The sequence below is a fragment of the Galeopterus variegatus genome, unplaced genomic scaffold, assembly GCF_000696425.1.
Source record: "Galeopterus variegatus unplaced genomic scaffold, G_variegatus-3.0.2 Scaffold2707, whole genome shotgun sequence".
In the NCBI taxonomy this organism is placed as follows: domain Eukaryota; kingdom Metazoa; phylum Chordata; class Mammalia; order Dermoptera; family Cynocephalidae; genus Galeopterus; species Galeopterus variegatus.
This window is the reverse complement of record NW_007728818.1, coordinates 164,315-188,499: the sequence shown is the minus strand read 5'-3', so window position 1 is coordinate 188,499 and position 24,185 is coordinate 164,315. Positions and strand designations below refer to the sequence as shown.

The following is a 24,185-nucleotide window of genomic DNA, read 5'->3' as shown; positions in this document are numbered from 1 at the left end:
ATAAAATTATCCCAGACTAAACAGAAGTCACAGATCAAGTTAGTCTATATCCTTCAACCAAATACTATTATTTCTAAAAGTAAAACAGGTTTAACTTAAAGTATTAAATTACAAGGTGATTTCTTACTCCCCACAATCCAACCCATCATTAAACACTGTAAGAGCTGCAAGGCCAGGCCATATCTACAACGGAAATACAACCACCCCTGGGGCTGGCCAGCATCCCTGCAGAGCTACCTGATCTGATCAGGGATCGTCATTCTACCCAGCCACTCCACTAAAAAGTTATGTTCTTTGTTTAGTTTTGCTTCATTTCTGTTTTTAAAGAATGAAAAGCATAAAGATCTAGAAACAAAAACACAGAAAATCAAAGTTTGACAACCTGACTTAAAATGGAGTCTTTCTCTCTCAAAGCTAACCCCTATGTACTAGCACTTATCATGTGACAGGCAATGTTCTAAGTGATTTGCACATTTTAGCTCATCTAACAGCAGGATATGCTGGGTACATTTACCATGCTCACGGATGAGATGAGGACATTTACATTAACTTGCCCAACTTTACACAGCCAGTAAGGGGGACAACCAGGCTCCAGTCCGTGCTCCCAACTTTTCACTACTCCAAAGGAGACTGGGTAGTCTCAATCGCTAGCACTTATAGTCCCAATCCCTAGCACTTGGGTGGCTTTCTGAGCCCAGAGATCGGTTTAATTCTTTCCTGGCTTACCAATCATCCAAATTCAAGATGGAGCCAATTTGATAAGACCTTTTGAATTAGAATTCTTCTAGAGCTAGTTAGAAATTTTTGTAAAGGCTACCAGCTCATTTGTTTTGTTTCAAAAAAAAATAGGTGAAAGGGGAGGAAAGTTTCCCAAAGAGACTCAGTAATTTGAAACTAAGACACACAGAAAATCATTACTTGAATCTTTTGCTGTATTTTCCTGGCTGTTAAAAAGTACCTCAGAAGAAATAAAAGACAAAGACCAGAAAAAAAGAAGTAAAACTATCTTTACTCATAGATGACATGATCACCTACAACGTGGGTCAGCAAGCTACAGCTAGTGGCCAAACTACAGCTCTGGCCATTGCCTGATTCTGTATTATCTGCAAGCTAAAACTGATGTTCACATTTTTAAGTGAAATGGTTGAAAAAGTTCTTGAATAATACTTCACAGTGTGAAAATTATATGAACTTCAAATTTCAGTGACTATAAATCAAGTTTTATTAGAACACAGCCACATTCATTCATTTATGTATTGTGTATTGCCACGTTCATGCTAAAAGGAAGAATCAAGTAGTTGTGATGGAGACCGTAGGACCCACAAAGCCTGAAATATTTACTTACTATCTGGCCCTTTACAGACATTTTCCAAGCCTGGGTCTACAATAATCCTAATTCATCTATTAAAAAGTTATTAGAATAATTAAGTCTATGAAGGTCACAAAAAAGTCAATATACAAAATCAACTGTATTTCTATAAACTAACAACATCTGAAAAATTGAAAGAACAGTACCATTTTTTCAACATCATCAGAAAAACAAAATATTTGGGGAGAACTTTAACGAAATATGTGCAAGAAAGACCACTGGATTTAAATTATGAAGCAATCCTGAGAAAAATTAAAGACCTAAATAAGTAGAGGGCTGCACCATATTCATGAATCAGAAGATGCAACACTGTAAACATGTCAATTCTCTCCAAACTGATCTAAATCCAACAAAATCCCAATCAAAATCTTGTCAGACTTTTTGTAGACACTGACAAGCCGACTCTGAACTTTACAAGGAATACAAATTGAGAATAAACAAAACAACTTTATAAAAGAAAAACAAAGTTGAAGGACTCACACTACCTGATTAAGACTTACTATACAGCTACAGTAATTAAGACAGTACAGATTAATATAATAGAGCAGAAAATCGAGAGATCTGGCCGGTTAGTTCGGTTGGTTAGAGCACGATGTTATAATACCAAGATCAAGTGTTCAGATCCTGCTTCCAGCCAGCCACCAAAGGGGAAAAAAAAAAAAAAATCTAGTAAGAAACTCAAACTGACTTCCAATTTCAATCAATTCAACTGATTCCCAACAAAGATACCAAAGTAACTTAATAGGAGAAAGAATGATCTTTTCAACAAATAGTGCTGAAAAAACTGAATAGTCTATGTTTAAAAAATAAATAAATAAATAAAAAGAACCTCAACTGTTACTTGATACCATATATAAAAATGAACTTAAAACTGGAAAAACCCAAATGCGCATCAACTAGTGATTGGTGAACATATTACGGTACATCCATACTAGTACAATGGACTACTACTCAGTTATAGAAGGAAACAAATTAATACATGCAATCGAAGGGATGACTCCCAAAAGCATTATGCTAAACGAAAGAGGAGTAACACACACAGCTACACACTGCCTGATTCCATTTATCACAATATTGCAAAAAAGACAAAACCAAAGACACAGAAAACAGATCAATGGTTGCCAGGGGCTGAGTGATGCAGGGAAGGGACTGATTGCAAAGTGGTCTGAGGGAACTTCACATGGAAGTAGGACTGTTCTTTATCTCGATGTAATGATTACAGACTTCATCTGTCAACTCTTAGAATTCTACTTTTTTTTCTTTAAAAGATAACCGGTAAGGTGATCTTAACCCTTGACTGGGTGTTATCAGCACACTCTCCCAAGTGAGCCATGGGCCGGCCCACAATTCTACATTTTAAAGGTATTCAGTTTATCAAGTGTAAGTTATAACTCAGGAAACCTGATTTTTTAAAAAAGGAGTTCAGACATTTTGAAGGTTATTAGAGATTTAAAATATCCTTTCACTTTATCAACTTAAAGATTATACAAACTCTTATACCAGGAAAAAACTGCCTTTTATTATACAGTTGAACCTCTGAAAAATAGAGAACTTACAGTAAATCATCCAAGAAAAAAACAGAACAAATCTCAGTTTTTAGCTAAATCTCCCAATTGTCTTTCAGAATTTCGTAGCACCAAGAAACTCAAATGACACTTATCAAGAGCACAAGTCAGGCTAAGCCCCATCACCAAATTCATAAGCTCACCTCATTTTCATACTGGATTTCTAACATGGCCCGTGAACTGCCAAGATCCTGCATCACAGACTCGGCTTGTTTCAGCAGCTCCTCTCTGTTCACAGTACGCTACAAGGAAAGTACAAATGTGAGTAGACTATGCTCTACTTACTTTTAAATGCAGTATGTGTTTTTTTTTGTTTTGTTTTGCTTCTCATTATAAGCCTCCCCAAACCCCTTTCATGTCATTACTAATGGTTCTTATGAGACTTTTGAAGATAAAACCTTCTGGAAGAGAGACTTAAATCCTCAGCAAAAAAAAAAAAAGGTAGATGAAGCCAGTGCAGGTCAGAAGTGTAGAATTGGGTCTCAGATGGAAATGGCTTAGGACACTGTGATTTAGAGCCACAAACGTGGACCAAGATTAGAGGCACAGGAGATGAAGTCAGCAACACTGAGGCTGATTGCCACAGAGACTCTAAGTATGAGGGTACTTCAAAAAATTTGTGGAAAAACACAATTAAAAGATAACACTAGTCCTTCCATGAACTTTCTGAAGACTCCTCATATATTAAGGATTTTGTTTCAGTCTAGTTGGAGTGATTTGTTAAAGAAATGAAATGGATCTGATTAATTCTATTATATAAGGGATCAATTTCAAAAGGGAGGCTACAGTTTGATTTTCTTATTTAGAAAGAAAATGAAGGCTCAGTAAGAGAAAAGAAGATTCTTTGTTGGTACAGAACTTATGGCAACTAAAAGAAAAAAGGAACTACAGAAAATATGTCAGACACTAGAGAAAAAGGACTCTTACTTAAAGATAAAGAATCACATGGACAGTCCAGTTCTAGGAGACTGATAGGAAAATATGGCTAACAAGGCTGATAAAAAGATAAAACGATGACCGTGACTAAGGTCTCCAAAACCAACAGGCATACTGGGACATACCACATTTCTAGTTTTCTTATTATTTTGAAAAGTTTGGTTTATTTAAAAAAAAAAATTTTTTTTTTTTTTTTGAGAAACTTACTTTTTTTCTATCCAATCTAGGTGCAACTCTGCTATCTTGAGAATCAGACTGGTTGATTTCTGGGTTAGTATCAAGTAATCTTTGCATTGCTCGGTCCCGATCAAATGCAGTTACATAAAAAAGCATTTGCCGGGTATCAAAAGGAAAGAAAAATGGGCTGTAAAAAAGATGCAATATAAATTTATTATCTGATAAAAACCAAAACCATTACAAAAAAATCAAAGGCTATACTTAGAAACAACTTTTGATATGATACAGAATAATAATTATAAACAATAAAAATGATCTAGGCAAGTTTTTAAGAATTTTCATAATTATTGTATGAAATTTCTAAGTGATCAAATAATGAGGTAGCCTTTCAATGTGGAATCTGAAACTTTACCTTTAAAAATCCTACACTTAAATTTACCCAGGGTCATCTTTAGTCTACCCAAGGCTTTTCGGAAGTATAACATGACTAATAAAAGCCAAATTTTAAAATAAAATATTACCAGCACTTCACAAGGCCACCAATCCCCCATGCTAAGTGAATTTAGCAATTCCCCATGCCATGTAGACACAAGCAATGGCTTTACTATTGACTAATAAAAGCCAAATTTTAAAATAAAATATTACCAGCACTTCACAAGGCCACCAATCTCCCATGCTAAGTGAATTTAGCAATTCCCCATGCCATGTAGACACAAGCAATGGCTTTACTATTTCATGATTTTTCACTCAACTTTGGCACTTCTAAGTCATTCAAAACTGCCTTTTGGCTACCGATTTTCAGAGAATGAACTGTGTGCTGTAACAGTTCTACAACCTCTTCAGGCACAATTTTGGGAGTTCTTGACATAGAGCTGCCAGGAAGTCTTCTTAGGATGACCTGAACATTCTAACATCTGTTCTGTCCATCATGGTAGCCATATGAGGATGTGGTTAATGTGACTGAAACAATTTCTAATTTTATTTAATTTTAATTCTTTTAGACATAAACAGCCACAGATGGCCAGTGGCCATTTATCAGTGCGGTTGCAGCATCTTTGACCAAAACAGGCTCAGAGAATCAAAACTGGACCTTTAGAGTCCAATTTTATGATGGTAGAGGATTGGACTCTCCTCAAATATCCTTTTGTAGTTTTCTATTTCATATATAGACACATACTATCAGGAAAATCTAGCACCAACTCCAACTTGCCTAAGTCTCTTTGGATACTAATGCTACATTATTAAGCAAGCTATGATCAAATGTGACTATGTTAATAAACATTTGAATACGTCTGCTAAAAACAATGTTTCTGTAAGAAATTATATGAAGACCAAGCCAATGGTAACATTCCCAAGGCCATCATTATAGAAGTGATTGTCTTACCAGGTTTTTCCTAGCTCAGTAAGCCATGTTGGGATGTTTCCTGTCATGATTACTAAAGGATCTTGAAGCTGCCTATTTGCTTTTGCTGTCAACTTACTGTTAATAAATTCACTAGTTGGAATAATCTCCTTGCACATTGCATTCTGTAAAATGTTTAAAAAAAATAGAGTTCACATGCAGTAAAACATTAGGATTATACTCACAATTTTTTCCTTTATTCCCCAAATACATGCAGAGTGCCTAGATTTCACCTGCTGGTTTCCAACATACAATATACAGCTTCTCACTGGTGTGTCCCAACCTAAACAATTCCCACAATATGTTGCTGACCGCCCTCCCATCACGGGCCACTGGTACTGGTTCAATCACTGAGGTGGCAGCTAATGTTTCATGCAAGGCCAACTCCTCACTCTTCCCTACATTATATAAATATCAAAAGCAGCAAGCAATTTTTACCCAACTTTTTACTTAACATACATCTTAACTTCGATAAATGAACTTTTGGTTAAATATACCTACAGAATTTTAACTATAATTAATCCATGTTCAATTTTTAGGTTGCAGCTTTAATAAATTTATAGCTAGAGAATATTTTCAAAATCTGCCAATAGAACTAATCCAAGAATGAAGGCCATGAAAAAAAAAAAGTAGGGGAGAAGTTTCCACTAAGTACATTGTACTTTCACTGGGCTAGGATCCTGCATTCAGCTGAATCACTGTTTCCATTTCTAGCACAACAGGATCACCTAGTGCATCAATCAGTAAGCAGAAACTATGAGATAACATGTTATGAACCACAGACCATGAAAACTTCACAAGTAGGCAACATTACTCACATCATACAAGTAATACCAGTATCGACTGATGGCATGTAAAACTCTTAAAAGAAGAATCACATCTAATGATGGGTCTTCAAAGGTTATATTTTCAGGTGGTGTGGGGATGAGGTAAACTTCTAAAGGATTTGATACTGATGGGCACACACCATCTAGAGGGCAAAAGATCAAAGTAAGTTTTGATCAAAGGTAGAAGGGCTAAGCTAGTGGAGCCAGTGTTACCGTATCACCCCTAAAACAGTAACCAGAAATTGTTATATCTAATGCTTGATATCTTATTAGGGTATTGATAGCTTAGACATTTTTTCATTTTTAACTTACACATAAAATGTCTAGGCTTGTGAAAATTTCATTTCCCCCTCCCACATCCAAATAAACATTGCAAAGGAGAAAAACTGGCTCATTTACACAAGAAACAACAGCTAACACTAAAATGGCCAGGGAGAAGAAAAAACAAACTGTTTAAATTCAAGTTCTGTTACAGAAATTTGGATTTTTCATATCCAGCTTAAAACTATGCTAGAGAGATAGATATAAGATAAACAAATACTCCCAAACTGTAAATCTGGTAAAAGAGATTTCATTTTTTAATCTAAGGTCTAGCATTTGGATAGACTATGAGATAGTTTTCAAGTAGGATCTGTGAATCCTTTGTTTTTAGATTTTACTAAATAACAACACTGAGGAAATGAAAACGGTTGCCCTTTACTTTTACTAAGCAAAAGAATGAAAAATCATAACACTATCACTTAATTAAAGAAATGACATTTGACACCAAAAACATAAAAACAACAATCTCAAAATTAACGGCCTTTTAAATAGAACAAATGTAGTCTAATTAAAAAAAAAAAAAAAAAAAAAAAAAGCTACAATGCCCTTATTTCTGCGGACCAGAGAAACCAGTGTTTGAAAACTACTATGACAGGGAGCGGCCCCTATGAAATGACAAATTAGCCTAAGGCACTGTTACCATCATATAAAAAATGGGGGGCGGGGGAGCAAAATTAGACTGGAAGGAAGTACTTCAAATAAGGCAATTGGGAAGTGACTACTACGTTCTGTAGACATTATATGTGACTTGGCATGATTTTTTATTCCTTCTATAATTGTTAGATTATACTATTATAACTAATGATAATAAAAATTAAGTATCAATCTGCAAATGACCAGTCACTGCCTTCAGTCTCTCCTTTAGGGAATGTGGTCTACTAATGAAATCTGTTTCAGCATTCATGAAAATATTAATACTTAAAGAATTGGGAGTAAGAATTTTTCCCAATTCTTATTCCAAATTTAATTTTGCAGGTACTTAAATTTTTGTTTTCTAGACATTAAAATCAAGGATTCAATTAAAAGCAATCAAACCGTTTGTAACGATTTCATTTATTTCTCAATTACATCCAAAGATTTTACTGCTAGATATCCATCACGCCTTTAAAACCAAGAAAACAGGAAGACTACTGCCTGATGGAAACCCATCTTCCCCTTTGCGTATCATCTTACCATGCCATAACTCATCATGTTTTTTTGCATTTCTAGGAGAAGTTTTTGTTGGAGCTGTTTGAGCTCTTCCTCTTTTACCACCAACACAGTCTTTATTACTTTCTTCATCCTCTCTCACAGGTTTGTACCTAAAATGATAAGATAGTATATAAACCGAATGCGGATTTTAAACTGCAAATTATTCCACAAAGCCAAAATCCAAGCCACAAATACCACACACAGTTACCCGAAGAATTCTCTGAGGTCTATCCTCTCTCTCCCTAGATTGGATTCAGAAAATTACCAATGTCTCTGCTTCCTAGAAAAGACCACCTTCCTAGGAGGGCCCACCTGAGAACTCCAGGGGTCATTCTCTATGAAAAATGGTTCTCTTCAAATACGAGCAGCAGACATTCACTGACAATGCAGGAAGCTGCAACTGAAATGCCTCTAAGGACACAGAGATGCCAAACTCCTTATTGCCTAATGTAATATCACCTTATGGAAATATTTTTATCTTAAAGACCTAAAGTGAATCTAGAAAAGTAGATATAAACACATGATCAAATATCTGACGTGGCTTTTAATAATTAAAATGTAGGATTTAGGGACCCCCCTCTTCTTACAAAAGCCAGACATTAGTTTAATATAAATTCCAAAACAGTTTCAAGGTTTATAAAAAAACCAAAAGAATAATTCTCAGACTTGCCATATTGTATGTGTCTTTGTCCAAATACCAGCTCTCCCTAGAGGATTGCTCTCATCATCCGTGGATTCTCTCTCATCTTCAGCCTGTATACTGAACTGCCGCACCGCCTGATACACAGTCATGTTATACGGTAGCAAATGTTCTCCAATGTAAAATTGCAGCCTGTGTCTTACATTTCCTGAATTTAAGAACTGAGCAGCCTAAATGAAGCAAAGTAAAATCCATTTAAGCTATAGGAACTGACCTGTATACATTACAACATGGTGGGAATACAGTAGTCCCCTTTTATCCACAGGGGATATATTCCGAGATTCTGTAGGTGCCTAAAATCACAGATAGTACTGAACCCTGTATATACTATGTTTTTTCTATATATACATACGTATGATAAAGTTTAATTTATAAATTAGGCATTGTAAGAGATTAATAACAACAATAATAAAATAGAACAATAATAACAATATACTGTAATAAATGTTATGTGAATGTGATCTTTCTCTCTAAAAACATCTTAATATTTTTGGACCACAGATGACTGCCGGTAACTGAAATTGTGGAAAGTGAAGCTGCAGATAAGAAGGGGCTATTGTTGTACCTTACCAGAGACTCGTCTATTTCTTCATCTGATCCATCGTCATCGCTGTCCTCATCGTCTTCTCTTACTCTTCCATATCCTAAAGACCCAAGAAGGCTGTTAAACTCCTAGCAATTTTAGGTGTTAATGAAAATCCTGTATACACTGGTTAAACTAACATATTCTTAGAAAAACACGTATATATTACACTCTATGAAGCAGAAAGATCTAAGAAAACTGTTAAATACAAAATGTCATTTCTACTACATTCCAAAATAATACAAATTAACTCATCCCTGAAGCAAGCAGTCAACCCTAATAAATTCAATAATCTGTCTCTATACTAAATATAAATGACAGAAACACAAGTTTCTGCTGTCCAGGTTTTAGCACAAACAGCATTAAATAGGAAAATAAGGTATATATCTCTTATTATTAACTTCATCCCAAATACTTATATAAACACACAAAACATATATAAAGAAAGTACCTCTAACTACAAGGTATCTCTCGATAGCTTGTACCAAAGCCAGGGGGTCGATCTTGACAGGTCCACCTTTCCACTGCTTCACATTTGCACAATCTGGATGTCTTTGTAACTGGCATTTTAACTGATGTGTGTTGAAAAATTTTAAAGCCTGTGATCCTCTGTTGAGAGAAAAGCTCAAGATAATTTGTGAAAAAAAAGTTATTCTATAATTTTCACAATCAATACACATTCAAATAACAGATAATACAACTCTGCATTTTCTTAAGGAGCAAAGTAAGCACTTACCAGTTCCGTAAATGGTAACACCAGTAATTCAAGTTATTTATAGTAAAAGTTATTAAAAATAAGAAATAAAAGATGGGTGTGTATGCATGCATATGAAAACATAAAATCAACACTTGCCCTCTGTCCCATCATGAATCCATGTGAGCAGAAATACCTCACCATGGATACATATTTCTCTAGAATAAAAATTCCTTAACTATTTGAGCATACTCACCTCTGCAATATTTTGCCCATTCCTATAAATTTTATTTAAAAACAAAAAAGCCTCTATTTTTTACTTTCAAAGATTTCATCTACAAAATTACTTTTAAAACTAACCTTTAAATTTTACTTTGCTATATACTTTGGAATGAGGCATTTTAATATCTACAGCAATTGAAAACTGCTGATGTTTAATTGCTTATTTCTGAAAAGCTCTGGCAAAAGTCAATACAGACAAGCTTATAATGTAGTTATTTATAAGATTCCACAAGCATTCAAATAGGGATATGTGAAAGAACATACCATTATATTAATATATACATATGTAAACACACATACTTTATACAAATTTGGACAAAAATAAAAAGCTTCATGGTTTTCTCAAGCATAGTTGAAAATGTCCTAATTTCATAAACTCTTCTAGGATAGTACAATGATCAAAATTGAATACTACACTCTACATTAAATTTCAAAGCAGAGAAAAAAACCCTAGTCCATGCTATGATTGCTTTATTTACTTGAGAATGCACATAGTTTTGTCAGATTTTTAAAAACATTTTTAATACATCAGACTGTAAATTTTAAAACCAAATTGATTTCTTATTTTCTAGGCTTCTAGACAAAATATTCCATGAAGTTTGTAACATTCCATAATACACAATTAATTCTTTCTGTGGTACCTCTCAAGAATTCTTAAAACTACTATATTATTGAAAAGAAAGTAGATTTTTACTAAAATAGTAAATTATTTTCTAGGCTTCTAGACAAAATATTCCATGAAGTTTGTAACATTCCATAATACACAATTAATTCTTTCTGTGGTACCTATCAAGAATTCTTAAAACTACTATATTATTGAAAAGAAAGTAGATTTTTACTAAAATAGTAAAACTTTAAAATAAACACTTGTTAAAATCCACCAAAATATAAAATTATATAACCACTTATATCACCACTTTGTATTCATTATCCACATCCACGAAATCCTTGAAGAAGCTTTGTCTAGTAAAGTAGGTCAATTTAAGAAAAATTAAACCTATTACAAGTTGCCAACACAGTCACTGGGTTATATATTTTTAAAATATCATTTTCAAGACACATTGTATAATTTTAAAAGTAAAAGACATTTGATTCATTTTTTAGAGTATTCAATTTCTTTAGTCATTACAGCTCTAATAGGCAGACCAAGATTTTACCAGACTTCTTGCCACTTTACCTCAACAAAATTAAGCATCAAATTCCAGTGGCAAGTACCTAGGCAATGGTCCTTACCTGCCTCCTGTCCCATTTCCACTAGGGAAATCATGCACTTTGACTGGAAACTGTTCCATCTGGCTGAGGCAGTTGTTCATCTTGTGAACTAATGCCAACAAAGGTGCATTACCCACTGGTTCTACTCTTCCAATGGGCTCTTCTCCAGGAAGCTAAAGTTATCAATAAACCAACAGGTTAAGCAAGGCCTTTTGAAAATGGAACACTCCTCAACATGAAAATTTAATAAGCAGTTTTACAAAAGAGAATCGTTTATCTATTCATTTTTATCTTTTATGACAGATTTGGTTGGAACAATGTTTTCAAATAAATTATTTCAATAAAACACTCTTTCCGTACAGCTCACAATCCCTTAAATTCACAATTCCAAAATCCAAAAGGCTCTAAAACACAAACCATTTGGTGTAAAACCTGACCCAAACAGACATGAGGCTATTTGCAGGCTTTATTTACCTGATTTTAATAAAACTACTCATACATTTTACTGCAAAAATATTTAATGTATGATATCCAGTGCTGTTCAGAATATACTGGGGATATTAATGCACTGTAATGTACAATTCTTTAAACACATCCAACCCCAGGGGTTTCAGATAAGAGGTTACAGACCCACACATAATCTTAAGCATGGCATAAAACTACATTCAATACTGTCACATATCTAACGGATCTCCAATAAATACCAACTCTGCTTTAGTAGCCCCACAATTTAAAATAATATACTCAAATGCCTTCAAACACTGCAAGGGCATGGTGAAATAGTGTTGCTAACACATAGGAGAGTTATCTTTAGCCCAATTACATAGAAAATCCAGAAAGAAATTTCCCGAGGGATGCCTTCTCCTAAGCAGCTGCTGTGAACAAGAGGAGTGTAGTTAGGTCAACAGCATCTACCTTCTTGCTGTCACCCACTGAGGGCAAAGAAAGGGAAGCCATTCTGTGGCTCCTCACCTTATAATCCACCTTTTACATGGTGATTAAACACCCTTAAATGAAATTGTTATGACTGTGTTTTACGTACAAAATGGAAGTATATGTGTCTCTTCTATCTTATGTCTACAGCTACAGTATGTCTACCTATATCCCTACCCTAAAAGAAGATATTGCAAACTGCAATATGTTTAAAAACAAATACTATGAATAAAATATAATCACAAGTGAGAGACTACATGGCTTATCTGGCAGAAAAAGAAGACTCAGGATACTTGGCTCATAGAAACTGTAACACGGGCTTCATTAAACCACCATTTCAGTGTTTTACTATTTACCTTGATATACAGAAGTCCAAGGAATTCGAATTGTATAATCAAGCTAGAAACTTACCCTCAATAACTCAACCAACATATACCAGAAATTATTATTGTGATGAAAACATGCATAAATGAACACTGATTTTTATAAGATACTCAAGCATTATTCGATATCTTACCGGAGAAGAAAAAAATACGTGAAGGAATCTCTTTAATCTGATTTCTCTGCTCACAGCATCCTTTTCACTTTTAGATGTCAAATAAAGCAACAGCTGCTTCACAAATCCACTATGTTGGATTTCAAATGATGAAACATCTGATTCTGAGACTATGCTACGGATTTCTACAAGGCACTCAGCTCCACCATCCACCTGGAAGAGTTGGGAACAGTACTTCTATATTGAATTAAACAGCACTTACTAAATGCACAATTCACATCTCCCCAAGAGAAACTGAACATTCTCAATGCCTTTAAAAAAGAAAGCAAAGGAGTTGTACATTCTTACGTAAATCCTTGGAGACTATCATACATACACACACACACACACACACACACACACACACACACACACACACTATTTCATGATAAAAAAACAGGTATACATCATAATACAAGGAAAAAAACTTCACATTAAACCAATGTAGTTTTTTCTTAAAAAAAGAAAGAAAGAAAGAAAAAGAGTGGGGAAGAGGGAGAGGGGAGAGATACAAATTGAAGAATAAGGAGGTGTAACACCAGAATGAAAAGATAAAACAAGAATACAAGGTATGACTTTAAATTAATACATTTAAAACCTCACTGAAACAATTTCTTAAAAAAAACAAAGAACATGTACTACCAAAATTGCTGGGCATCAAAAACATAAAAAAACTAAAACTCAGATGAAAGATAAAAGGCGTATTTTTAAACCTCTACCCTCTCTGACTACTGTGAGACTACAGGTGAAGAGGGAGGTTAAGGAGAAGCCTGTCAACTCTAATACCTATAGCTGAAGAGGACTTAGTTGAAAAGATGTGCTTTCAGGGACATTTCTGGAAGTCTCTTCATTTGTCAAGAAATATGGGATGTGAAGGAAACAAACTCAAAGACGAGATTTCTAGGACATTTAAATGATAAAATGATGAATAACGGCACTCAAAGAATGAGTAAAAGAAACGCCATTGCCAATGGTAAATGTTTGGTAAAAGTCTATCTATGATAGCTAAATCCACAGAAAGCCAGTGAGTCATCAAGATTAAAGACATGGTTAGAGCACAGTCTTATAATACTAAGGTTATGAGTTCAGATTCTCATACTGGCGAGCTGCCCAAAAAGAAAAGATATGCTGGAAGAAACTGAAAAGGACTAGAGCAAGATGCACTGCACATGGTACCTGGAGGTTGAGTTGTTCAGTTGCAGCACAAAGTCTCTGAAGAACATTCAGTGCAGGGTTGCTGCCATCCATATTCTCAGAACTGAAATAACGTTCTACAAATTTATGCGCCTGCTCCTTAATCCAACCTTTAATTTTTTCTCTACAAAGTAAAAAGGAGATATTAAAAGTCGCAGCGTATACAGAAAGAATCTCAATTATAACTTTTAATCAAAGGCAAATGAAAGCTACATTTTAAATCCTTTTGGCCTATGCTTACAGATTAGTAAGTTCACATTACATTTTAATCAAATTAAGTTTATGTTGAAAATGGACTAAGATGTACCTAGAGAATTGTTCGGGTACTTAAAATACATTTCAGGTCATTATGTAAATAGTAAACAAAATGTTATCATTTCTTGGGACCCTATAACATAACAGTATTATTAGTGTTTGCCCAAATGCAATTTTATATGATTGTCTCCTAAAGTACAGATCTGTGTTGCCTTTTGTGTTCCCTAGAGCTGCAGTAATGAACTACAGGCCAGAAACATATACGTTAGGTGCACGATGAGCTATGACAAATGAATAATTACAGATGCTGTTGCCTTAAAAAATACATTTGCTTAATTATTTTTATTAACTGAGATTCAAAAAAACACCACCAAACCAAATAACAAAAAACATATTTATTTTCCCAATGGCATTTGATTTTTCCAAAATTCTTATTGGCAGAGGAAGTAATCCATGTTGGTTTGCTATACCCAGAGCCAAAAAAAAAAAAAAAAAAAAAAAAACCAGAGGAAGTAATCCATGTTGGTTTGCTATACCCAGAGCCAAAAAAAAAAAAAAAAAAAAACTCTGCTCCAAAATCCTTAAGTTCCATTATAATGGGTAGAGAAATATTATCAGAAAAATGTGTGTATGGATAGAAAATGTCAGCTCTTCCTTGTCTAGAACAAAACTGAGGAACAGGTTCCACGGGGAACATTTGTTTGTTTTTAAACATACACGACTCCCATTTAGAGATGATGAAAGAAGTTTTAAAATGTGAAACTGGAACTTAGGACAAAACCAGGTGCAGTGTTCATGAACTGAGAATCTAACTCATCCTTGAGCTATGCTACTTCTGAGAACAAATAAAAGTTCTGTGTCCATGTATCATCTCTTTACAATAAATAATATTAAGTTTTTCTGATATAGGAGAATAGAAGCAGTACAGAATTTCCCCCACTTCACCTATTATTGGATATGGTATCCTTTGAGGCAGCTCTGGCAAGACCACTAACTCCTGCAGTTCGTGCTGGCTCAATGTTGTTGCTATTGGACTGTGCACTTAACCTTCCCCAAGTTTTTGGATTCAAGCTTGCCAGGAAAGAAGATTTAGGTGACTGAGTAGTGGTGGGGCTTTTAGCTAGGAGAAGAAAAGAGAACCATGGTTAAAACATAAAATGTTTTTGCATAATTGATGAAAACCAACTGAATTTTAAGTATCTTGGTCTTAATAAATTAACTGAAAGAACAAGGAACACTGGGGTCTTCAGGAAACTCAAGTGTACTTGAGGAGCTATCAGCAGTTTCAATGAAGTACATTTCTGTAACTGCTACCACCTTCCTCTGTACCTCCCCATAGTTTCATCAAAGGAATTACCTTGATTGTCTACTTTGTCATCATCTCTTGGAGGTGAGTACTTTGGCCTTCTTGGCCCTCGTTTTGGCAGACGTTTTCTCTTTAGAACATCACTTAATCGACTATTGCATGGAAAAATATGGGATGAGGTTAGTAATTACCAGTGATTTATAACATTACTCATTGAAAAAGCAAGCTAAAATGACAGAAAACAATGAGTTATAAAATATTGCTATAACAGGGTATTTTCCATTTAGTTATTATTTATTTAATATGCCATCACTGTGCCAGTCATGTTCTAAAGGTGTACAGACACAGGAAATGATTAGTTAAGAAAATAACTAGTTATTTGACTGAACTACTAAAAATAAAACCAAAGAGTATCTGATTCTCTATGTGTTCAACTTTTTTATAAAATGTAGTACACAAAGTACATAAAACAAATATACAACACAAAGAACAAAAATAAAAGGAACTGTGTAATCACCAACTAGAAGATGTTAAATCTGAGAACCATGTTTCTTCACTAACCCCACTGGCAACAAGTAAAATATACATGGCACTTAGTATTCATACAATAAAAATACTTTCGTGTTTATAAAATACTACCCAAAGTAATTTCATGGTGTGGTAAAGGCGATAACATCCTAAATGAATTGATTTATAAACACTTTAGTGGAAGTTTTTTAACCTATATACAAATCTAGTGAGTGACAGTGTAAGTAACCTATTTTGAAGTAGACCTATATATGAAATCCGGTATCTATAGCCTCTGTTCTTAACCCCAGAAATACAGTAGCTTGAAATAGCAATAGATTCTTAGAATAACAAAGCTGAATAAGATGGAAAAGATGAAAAATGCTTTAGTTCAGTCTGTGGCCCAAATATAATCGAAAAAAAATTTGGAAAAGTCTTCCAACATCTGATATTTCTATGAAATATTCTTAATAATGTGTTTAAAACATACTTGACAATCAGGATAAATAAACTTATAAAAATAAACCTAAATATGACTGAACAATTTCCACTTTACAAGTAAAATTAATATAAACTTCATTTGTGACCATACAGGGAAACAGAACCACTTAAAACTCTGAAAATACTTTAAGAAAAAGATTCTTTACTCTTTCTTTGGAATCACCAACTGTTAGAATCTATAATCAACTCCAACTCCTTAGATTAAAATGGCTCACAAATACTGCATTTGTCTGTCTGAACTACATCACAGGTCCCTGAAATTCACTGAGCATCTGTGATGGATGTCTTGGGCACCACGCCTGCATCATCCAACAAAACCCTGCAATAACTTAGGGTTACCGTGGCAGCTAGCGGGTGGGCGTGGGGCTAGGGAGGAAGTAGAGAGGATGCAAGGCTGGAAGTGAAAATGGCAGACAAATGCAACCTCAGAATCAGGAAGGTGGAGAGTCCTCGGTATTCTCCAGGCCCAATATGCTCAGACTGGACTGATAACATGGGTACCACCTAAACTCAGCAGCTCCCTAAAATAACATAAGTCCCAGTTTGCCACAAGTCCTCGAATTGCCAAAATTCATATTTAAGCTAGAGTTAATAACTGCTACCAGGTGGCACCAAAATCAGCTATGCTCCCTTCCCCTCTCCAGCTCCAACTCCAGCTGGCTAACTGTGTAGGACAATGCTATCCTACAGTTCATAAGATTAAACTTTTGGACCCCACATCGTAGTACTATGTTTGACCAAGTTCTACTTTTCAGCTTAAAGGAGCGAAATGGATATTACACTGGGTACATTCTGAATTTTAGAAGTTAGTTTTAGTTCATCATGTACAATTCGTACAGCAATATTAAATGTCTAACATCAAAGAAACAAAACCACTTTCAGAGTGTGATTTATTTCTAAAACAATAAAATGAAAAATAATACAAGAGTTTGGCAACATTCTTAGTAGCACAGTATAACAAAGAGATTAAAATATGACAAGTGGAAGAGGGGAATTTTAAGAAAAATTTTTTTATTAAGAGCAAAGTATTTACTCTCATTTGCCAATCAAAGATAAATGAGAAACCAGGGGTTGGTTTTTTTTTTTGGCTTCATATTCTAAAACTAGTAATTTTTAATACTTTTCACTCTATCAATATTTGGATATCTCAATGGAGGTACTATGCATCAATACAGTAAATAATCACAAGATTATGAAATCAGAAATGGGCTCAAATCCTATGTCTGTAAAATAAGTGTGTGACATGCAAGCCATTAATGTCTCTGAGCTTTAGTTACCTTGTATGCCAATGGGAATAGCATTTTTCTCTTATAGTTCTTAAACATGGCCCAATAAATTTAATTTCCAATGAATTAACTTTTCTTCCTGTTCCCATTAAACATCTAACAAAATACAGATGCAAAATATAAAGTGCACCCTCTCTCTAATACATTACCATTTTATTCCCTGTATGAGTCTCAGGTACCAAAGCAGAGCTAAAGGCAAAGAGCATAAAAATCACAGCAAAACTCTCACTTACCCTTGAGGGCTCAGATCTAAAGAATCATCTCTGCTGTGCTGCAAGCTTGGTGATCCCAAGTCAGCTGTGGCATTAGTGGCAGCCGTGGCTGTTCCACTGCTGACTGATGTTGTGGACCCCAAGGATCCTGACCCATTTGTACATGCCTTTGGTGGACTTGTCAACAAATACTCTGATTCTGCTAAATGTTTTACTTGATGCATTACACCTTTATAATAACAGATGAAAAGAAGTCAGTTTTAATTAGGAGTCAGGACCACGTCTCCACCATTATAAAATTCCTGAATGCTTATACACTGATAATACAGGGAATGGCTAAAAAATAGCTGGAAAATGGGGGAAAAGAAATTTAGGAACCAGTTTTCAACTTGACTCCAATCAGAAAAACAGAATGAAAATTCAAAGTTAAAGAAAGATGCTTATACTGAATGTCTTCTAATCTTCAAAACCAGATCATATGAAATTTAGTAGTGTCACAAGTAAAGTCAAACTCAAAGTTTCAAAAGCCCATTATAAAAATCAATTACAGAAATACAGTGCACCTGTGGCGTGACAGCTGTAAGGGGGGAAAGACAGACCTAGACTTGTTAGTTAATTTCAAGTGCTACAAGAAGAGAAGATCACAGTATCACTGCCACCAAAAAAGAAAACTGGAGCTACTGAAGGGTATTGACTGCCATATCCTTGGAGGTGTACAAGGAGAACTAAATAGTAACTTGTGAGGCAGAGGTTCTTACCTGGGCTAGGATCTTGAGAGTATGCTTATGTGTGTCTAATTATCTAATTATATATGAAGGTGTGTGTCTAACAATTTGTGCAAAATATATGCAAATCTGTGGATGAACTTTAATGTGAATGAATGTGCATGTATTATGTGTGTCTAATTATCTAATTATATATGAAGGTGTGTGTCTAACCATTTGTGCAAAATATATGCAAATCTGTGGATGAACTTTAATGTGAATGAATGTGCATGTATTCGCATTTTTCTGAAGAGGCCAGAGCTTCCGCCAGATTAATAAATAAATAAAGGCAAACTGCTAAGAAAAGATGTCAGAATAAATTCAAACTTCAGGCATTTGTTCCACAAATATTACTTGAAATAATTATATGCCAGACTGTGCTAGGTACTAAGGATATATACATGGAGAAGACAAATGCACTCAGAGGACTAGTGGGAGAGATATATTTTATAAGAAATTACAATAAAGAATGGAATGTTTATGAGACAGAAAATACAGTGCTTATGAGAGGAAAAATATAGTGCTGCTGGAGTATACAGTAGGACAATCTAACCAAACACAGCAGTAAGGCAAGATCTTCGCATAGAAGTGACATTTAAGCTGAACCCTGAAAGAATAGCAGAACCCAGCCAGAAGCAAAGCAACAGAATTAATCAAGTCATCCCCACAAACTTCAAGTATATATGCTATGACACTATTTGGAAGCAGAAAATTTAATCTGATGGCAGAGTTGATGCTATCAAAGTGAGAAAGAAAAAAACACTTTGAAAAGAAACCAAACCAGAAACGTGGAACAACTAAAAGCAAGCAAACAAACAAACAAGAGAATACCAAAAACAATACAGAATGCAAAATATAAGATAATCTAAAACTAAAAATAAGAGCACATACCAGATTATTTGTATGAGCTCAGAAAACATCTATTCGTATATATATACCTGACTTGTTAATAATAGTTATCTTTGGGAAATGGAGAAATCTTTGTTTCTATTTCATATAAATATGCATTGTTGCGTTAAAAAAATTATTTAAACAAAACTAATTTTAAATGGTAAAAACCTCTTCCCATTTTGTTCAATAGTATATTAGCACATCTGCTGTACTTCCAAGATGTGAAGCGATAAGAATCCAGCATAAAAAAAGGTGATCAAAAGGATGGAAAACAGATCATATGCAGAAAAAACCAGGATTGTTTGTAAGATGAAAGATAAGGTTAAAGATTACTTGAGAGGAAAACACATTGTCCCATCTCCCCACAAGACCTTAGTATCTAAAAGACCAGATGAGCCCTAAAGAGATGTCGGTTGAGAAAGACTTCTTGGTCAATTAGATAATATCTTGACAGGTTGAAAAAGGATAAAACACTTGAATGAGCTATACAATTTCATATTTGAGCTCTTCAAGGAGAGAATGGAAAAGTACCATGTCTCTGAGGTTGATTTCGACATTCAAACACCTCAAATTGAAGAACTAGACAAACTGCATTCTGAAAGACTGTTCCTAGACTTAAAACATTCCATTATCTACACAATAAAGGAATAACTAATCTCTCTAATATTAGAACTGTTCTGATCTACTGATATGATTCACTGGAAAGGAAAGCAACACCTGACATTTTGAAGGAATCTTTATGGGCAGCCATGTATTATCTATCTAAAAAAAAAGTCCATGATTGCTTCTGGCCCACAAACACTCAAATCTTTGAAACCTGCTGAGTATTTGTCAATTCACAGTGAATCTCGCATAAACCTGTATTAATAGACATATAAAAGTCATACTCTAATGTGCACTTGAGCTATAAAAGCCACGTGTCCTAAATTTAAAAAGCTAACAGTTTTTGCTCTATAGATTAAAAGTATATTTCTATTGAAGTACTACCTAGACTAAATAATTGACCGTGAATTTATTATCATGAATGACATTACCTTCTCTTCTGAAGTAAACACTAAAAATATCAGGTAACTTCTGCATTAAGATTTCTGCCATCTGAAGTGCTCCAACTACTATCTTCAGGTCTTGGCTTGATAGCATGGAAGCAATGTGACTAAAAAAAGAAAGCATTTGTATATAAAACTTTGCCTGAATTTGATAATTATTTTTGGCCAAACTACTTTAAATTTGAGAGCAAAATATTTTCCTTGTGAAACCACTCCATTAAAACAAAAATTTTTTAAATGTTCAATTTTATATTTATCATTTTTTATTAAAGCTGTGTGTATATAAAGAGAAAAAGAAGCTCAAGATATCCCAGTTTTGTGCATATTTTTTCTGTATCATCACTTTAGCAATTTCTGAAATTACTTGCAGAGACTTGAATTTCTAAAATGCTTTTACCATTTTCATGAACACACCTTGAAACTGCATGATTTTTCAGAACATCCTTCAGAAGTTCGGCATCCGCAAAATAAATTATCCTAAGAATTGCTCTAAGGCACTTATGTCTGACCGCAGGTCCTGCTGAGGAACTATACACTTCATAAAGAACACCAAATAATGTCTTAATAAAAGACTTAGCCAGTTCCGGATCCTCTTTCATAAGCTGTGCTCGAGCATCATCCTTCTTTAACTCTGAATATCCACCTGTTATAAGAAATATACAATCCTAAAGTGACCGATTTCAGAAGCACAATAAACAACATGAAACGTTCAAGCCAATGTAATTATTTGAAATGCTATTAGAAAGTTTTTAGTCATAAAACAAACTAACTTATTTCATGTGATCAACTACAGTTTACACAAAAATGCTACTAATGGCAGGAATAAGACAAAATTTAGCCAGCTAGAAAACCACTGATCATTCTGGACAGCTGAAGATAACAAAGCATCACCATACTGTGCCTCTTTATTTGTATATATTCAAAAAATATTGGGGAAATTTCAGTGCTAACCAACTAAACCACTGGTAAGAAATAAGCATAGTTGAAGAAATGAACAGTGAGTATTTAGCCAAAAGCTGTATAAAATGGATAAACAAGGTAATTCTGCCAGTTTGCTTAAAGCAAATATGGTATAAGGAGAAAAGGTTAACTGAAGAAACGTATGCTCTAAACCAAGGGCTGGCAAAGTATAGTCCAAGCCAGCCTAACACCTGTTTGTGTAAATAAAATTTTATTAGAACACAACCATATACATTTTACATACTGTATATGGCTGTTTTGGTGCTACAATGGCAGTGGTGAGTAGACAGACTGTATAACCTACCAAACATAAACTATCTGTCCCTTTTCAGAAAAAGTTTCATAGCCACTGCACGCTAGACTGGAGCTGCAAAAAGCAAAGGACTACATCTTAGGGGAGGAATTAAAGTCCGAAACCCAATCATCACAATTTGTTCTTCAATAGTTGGAGAATCTTAGCAGGAAGGTACAACATAAAAGGTTGGAAAGAACTAATGTGATGAGTGAAGGATCTACACATAGAATAGGGATAATAGGATCAGATAAAAACCAGCACAGGCCATTCCTAACTAGAGTTCCAGGACATCACTTAAGTAGTGGGGAATATACCACTTAAGAAATCCTGGTTTGTTCATCAATTAAGGCAGGTGATTTAAAAACAAAACAACAAAACCCACAATTAATTACTGTTATGCAACTGTCTTAAGCTTGATAAGGATGCTCAGTAAAGCAATTATTTATTATGTAAATAGAAAATATTACTCACACGACAATATAGTACTATCTTAACTCAAAAGGTACTTACTAGTGTTAGTATTGGCTAAGGGGTTAGGTTTTCTCTGAATGGCACGTGCTGTTCCCGTGTCCTCATTGATTTGCTGCATAGAATTAAAATCAATAGTATAAACTCGTCCCAGAGTGGACAAGCTTATCTCATCCTCACCGACCTGATGGGCTGCCTGAGAGCAAAGAGAGAGAAACCTTGAATATAAACATGGAGAAATTTGTTACCTTAAGACACAGTGGGGACCCTCCATAAATGCTATCTTACATATTTATTTCATCAGGTATCAGACGGTGGAGTAACAATATGGAAAACTTAATAGTGTAGGTATGACAAAACTCATTTATTCAACAAATCATTTTCAATTAAATACAGATATACATCTCAGAACCTATTAGGCACCCTTAAACATAAATCCAGGTAAAATCCTGATGAAAAATCCAGTTATATAGCATCACTGACATGAAGACGCCATTAGTATTAAGAAAGCTTTTAAGACACTTGCTGATACAAAAAAGTTGCTATTCATAAATCTTAGTATTCTGATTCTTAGATTAAAAATATTAATTACATGGCAAATTCTTAGCAATCCACCAAAACCCTCCTTTAAACAAAATGATCCTATAAAATTGTCCTCAGGTAGACCAAGAAGACTTTTCATTTAAATGGTGCTTGAAGGGCCGAGCCCGTGGGTGCATTCGGGAGAGTGCGGCACTAACCGCTGCAGGTTCGGATCCTATATAGGGAAGACCGGTGCGCTCACAGCGCTCACTGGCTGGGCGTGGTGCGGCCGGTCTCAAAAAAAAAAAAAAAGGACAAAAAATAAAATTAAATAAAATAAAATAAGTAAATGGTGCTTGAAGATCAAAAGGAGCACAACTGGAACTAAAAGATTAATCGCCAGGGTTGCATGCATTACACAGAACATATCTAAATTGAGACAGTGTGATAACACTGTTTGCTTGACTTTAGACAGTCTACAGAAGTGACAGAATATTCATTCTAATTACTGAGTCCAATCTATGGAACTCCTAGCTTGAATGGAAGACAAGACTCTCAGAAAATACAAGTGAGTAAGCTAATAGTGAAGAAGCAATTATCAGGAAAATTCTAAAAAGAAGAACGTTTAGAATTAGAGACCAGGACCATTAGCAAGCTTAGCCTGCTTATTATATACCAAGACAAAAATGCACAAAAGACCAGTCAAAGTTGGCTTCCTCATAAAAGCTGACTCTAAATTTAGATGTCTTCACAAGAATTCTTGATTTTATAACATAAGTAAATAGTTCAAAATTTTTTCAAAAATACATTTTTAAAAACTTGGGGAAGACATTTTAAAGAAGAATGTCTATACAAGTGTAATGTTCTAAAAAAATTCAAAGATCAAAGGTTGAAATTAGAAGATATATTAAGATTACAGATATCTTATATATTGAAAATATTAGTAAATGATGGATGGCATCTCAAAATAATGCAATGATCAACACTTCCTAAGCTAGGGCAAATATTTTGCTGACTTAAGAATTTAAAAAAGGGGCCGGCCCGGTGGCGCACTGCTATAGTGCACCGCTTGGGAAGCGCGGCGGCGCTCCTGCCCAACACTTCCTAAGCTAGGGCAAATATTTTGCTGACTTAAGAATTTAAAAAAGGGGCCGACCCGGTGGCGCACTGCTATAGTGCACCGCTTGGGAAGCGCTGCGGCGCTCCTGCCGAGGGTTCAGATCCCACATACAGACCGGTTCCCGCTCACTG

General features: G+C 34.8%; 1 protein-coding gene across 5 annotated transcripts in view; it reads right to left on the bottom strand.

Moving 5' to 3' along the window:
• Positions 1-24,185, bottom strand: part of TRIP12 (thyroid hormone receptor interactor 12) — a 151,341-nt gene that overhangs the window by 16,404 nt on the left and 110,752 nt on the right. For 3 of the 5 annotated variants that reach the window (XM_008582716.1, XM_008582718.1, XM_008582715.1), the window contains 17 exons: positions 22,455-22,608; positions 21,104-21,332; positions 20,678-20,796; positions 18,010-18,217; positions 15,534-15,634; positions 15,122-15,296; positions 13,904-14,045; positions 12,710-12,901; positions 11,281-11,432; positions 9,523-9,695; positions 9,059-9,132; positions 8,459-8,658; positions 7,771-7,898; positions 6,268-6,419; positions 5,432-5,574; positions 4,078-4,234; positions 3,078-3,176 (listed from right to left, as the gene is read on the bottom strand). In XM_008582716.1, the coding sequence (XP_008580938.1) occupies positions 3,078-3,176; positions 4,078-4,234; positions 5,432-5,574; positions 6,268-6,419; positions 7,771-7,898; positions 8,459-8,658; positions 9,059-9,132; positions 9,523-9,695; positions 11,281-11,432; positions 12,710-12,901; positions 13,904-14,045; positions 15,122-15,296; positions 15,534-15,634; positions 18,010-18,217; positions 20,678-20,796; positions 21,104-21,332; positions 22,455-22,608 (2,598 nt within the window). The remainder of the gene's footprint in view (positions 1-3,077; positions 3,177-4,077; positions 4,235-5,431; positions 5,575-6,267; positions 6,420-7,770; positions 7,899-8,458; positions 8,659-9,058; positions 9,133-9,522; positions 9,696-11,280; positions 11,433-12,709; positions 12,902-13,903; positions 14,046-15,121; positions 15,297-15,533; positions 15,635-18,009; positions 18,218-20,677; positions 20,797-21,103; positions 21,333-22,454; positions 22,609-24,185) is intronic. The other 2 variants (XM_008582717.1, XM_008582720.1) reach the window with 1 other exon arrangement.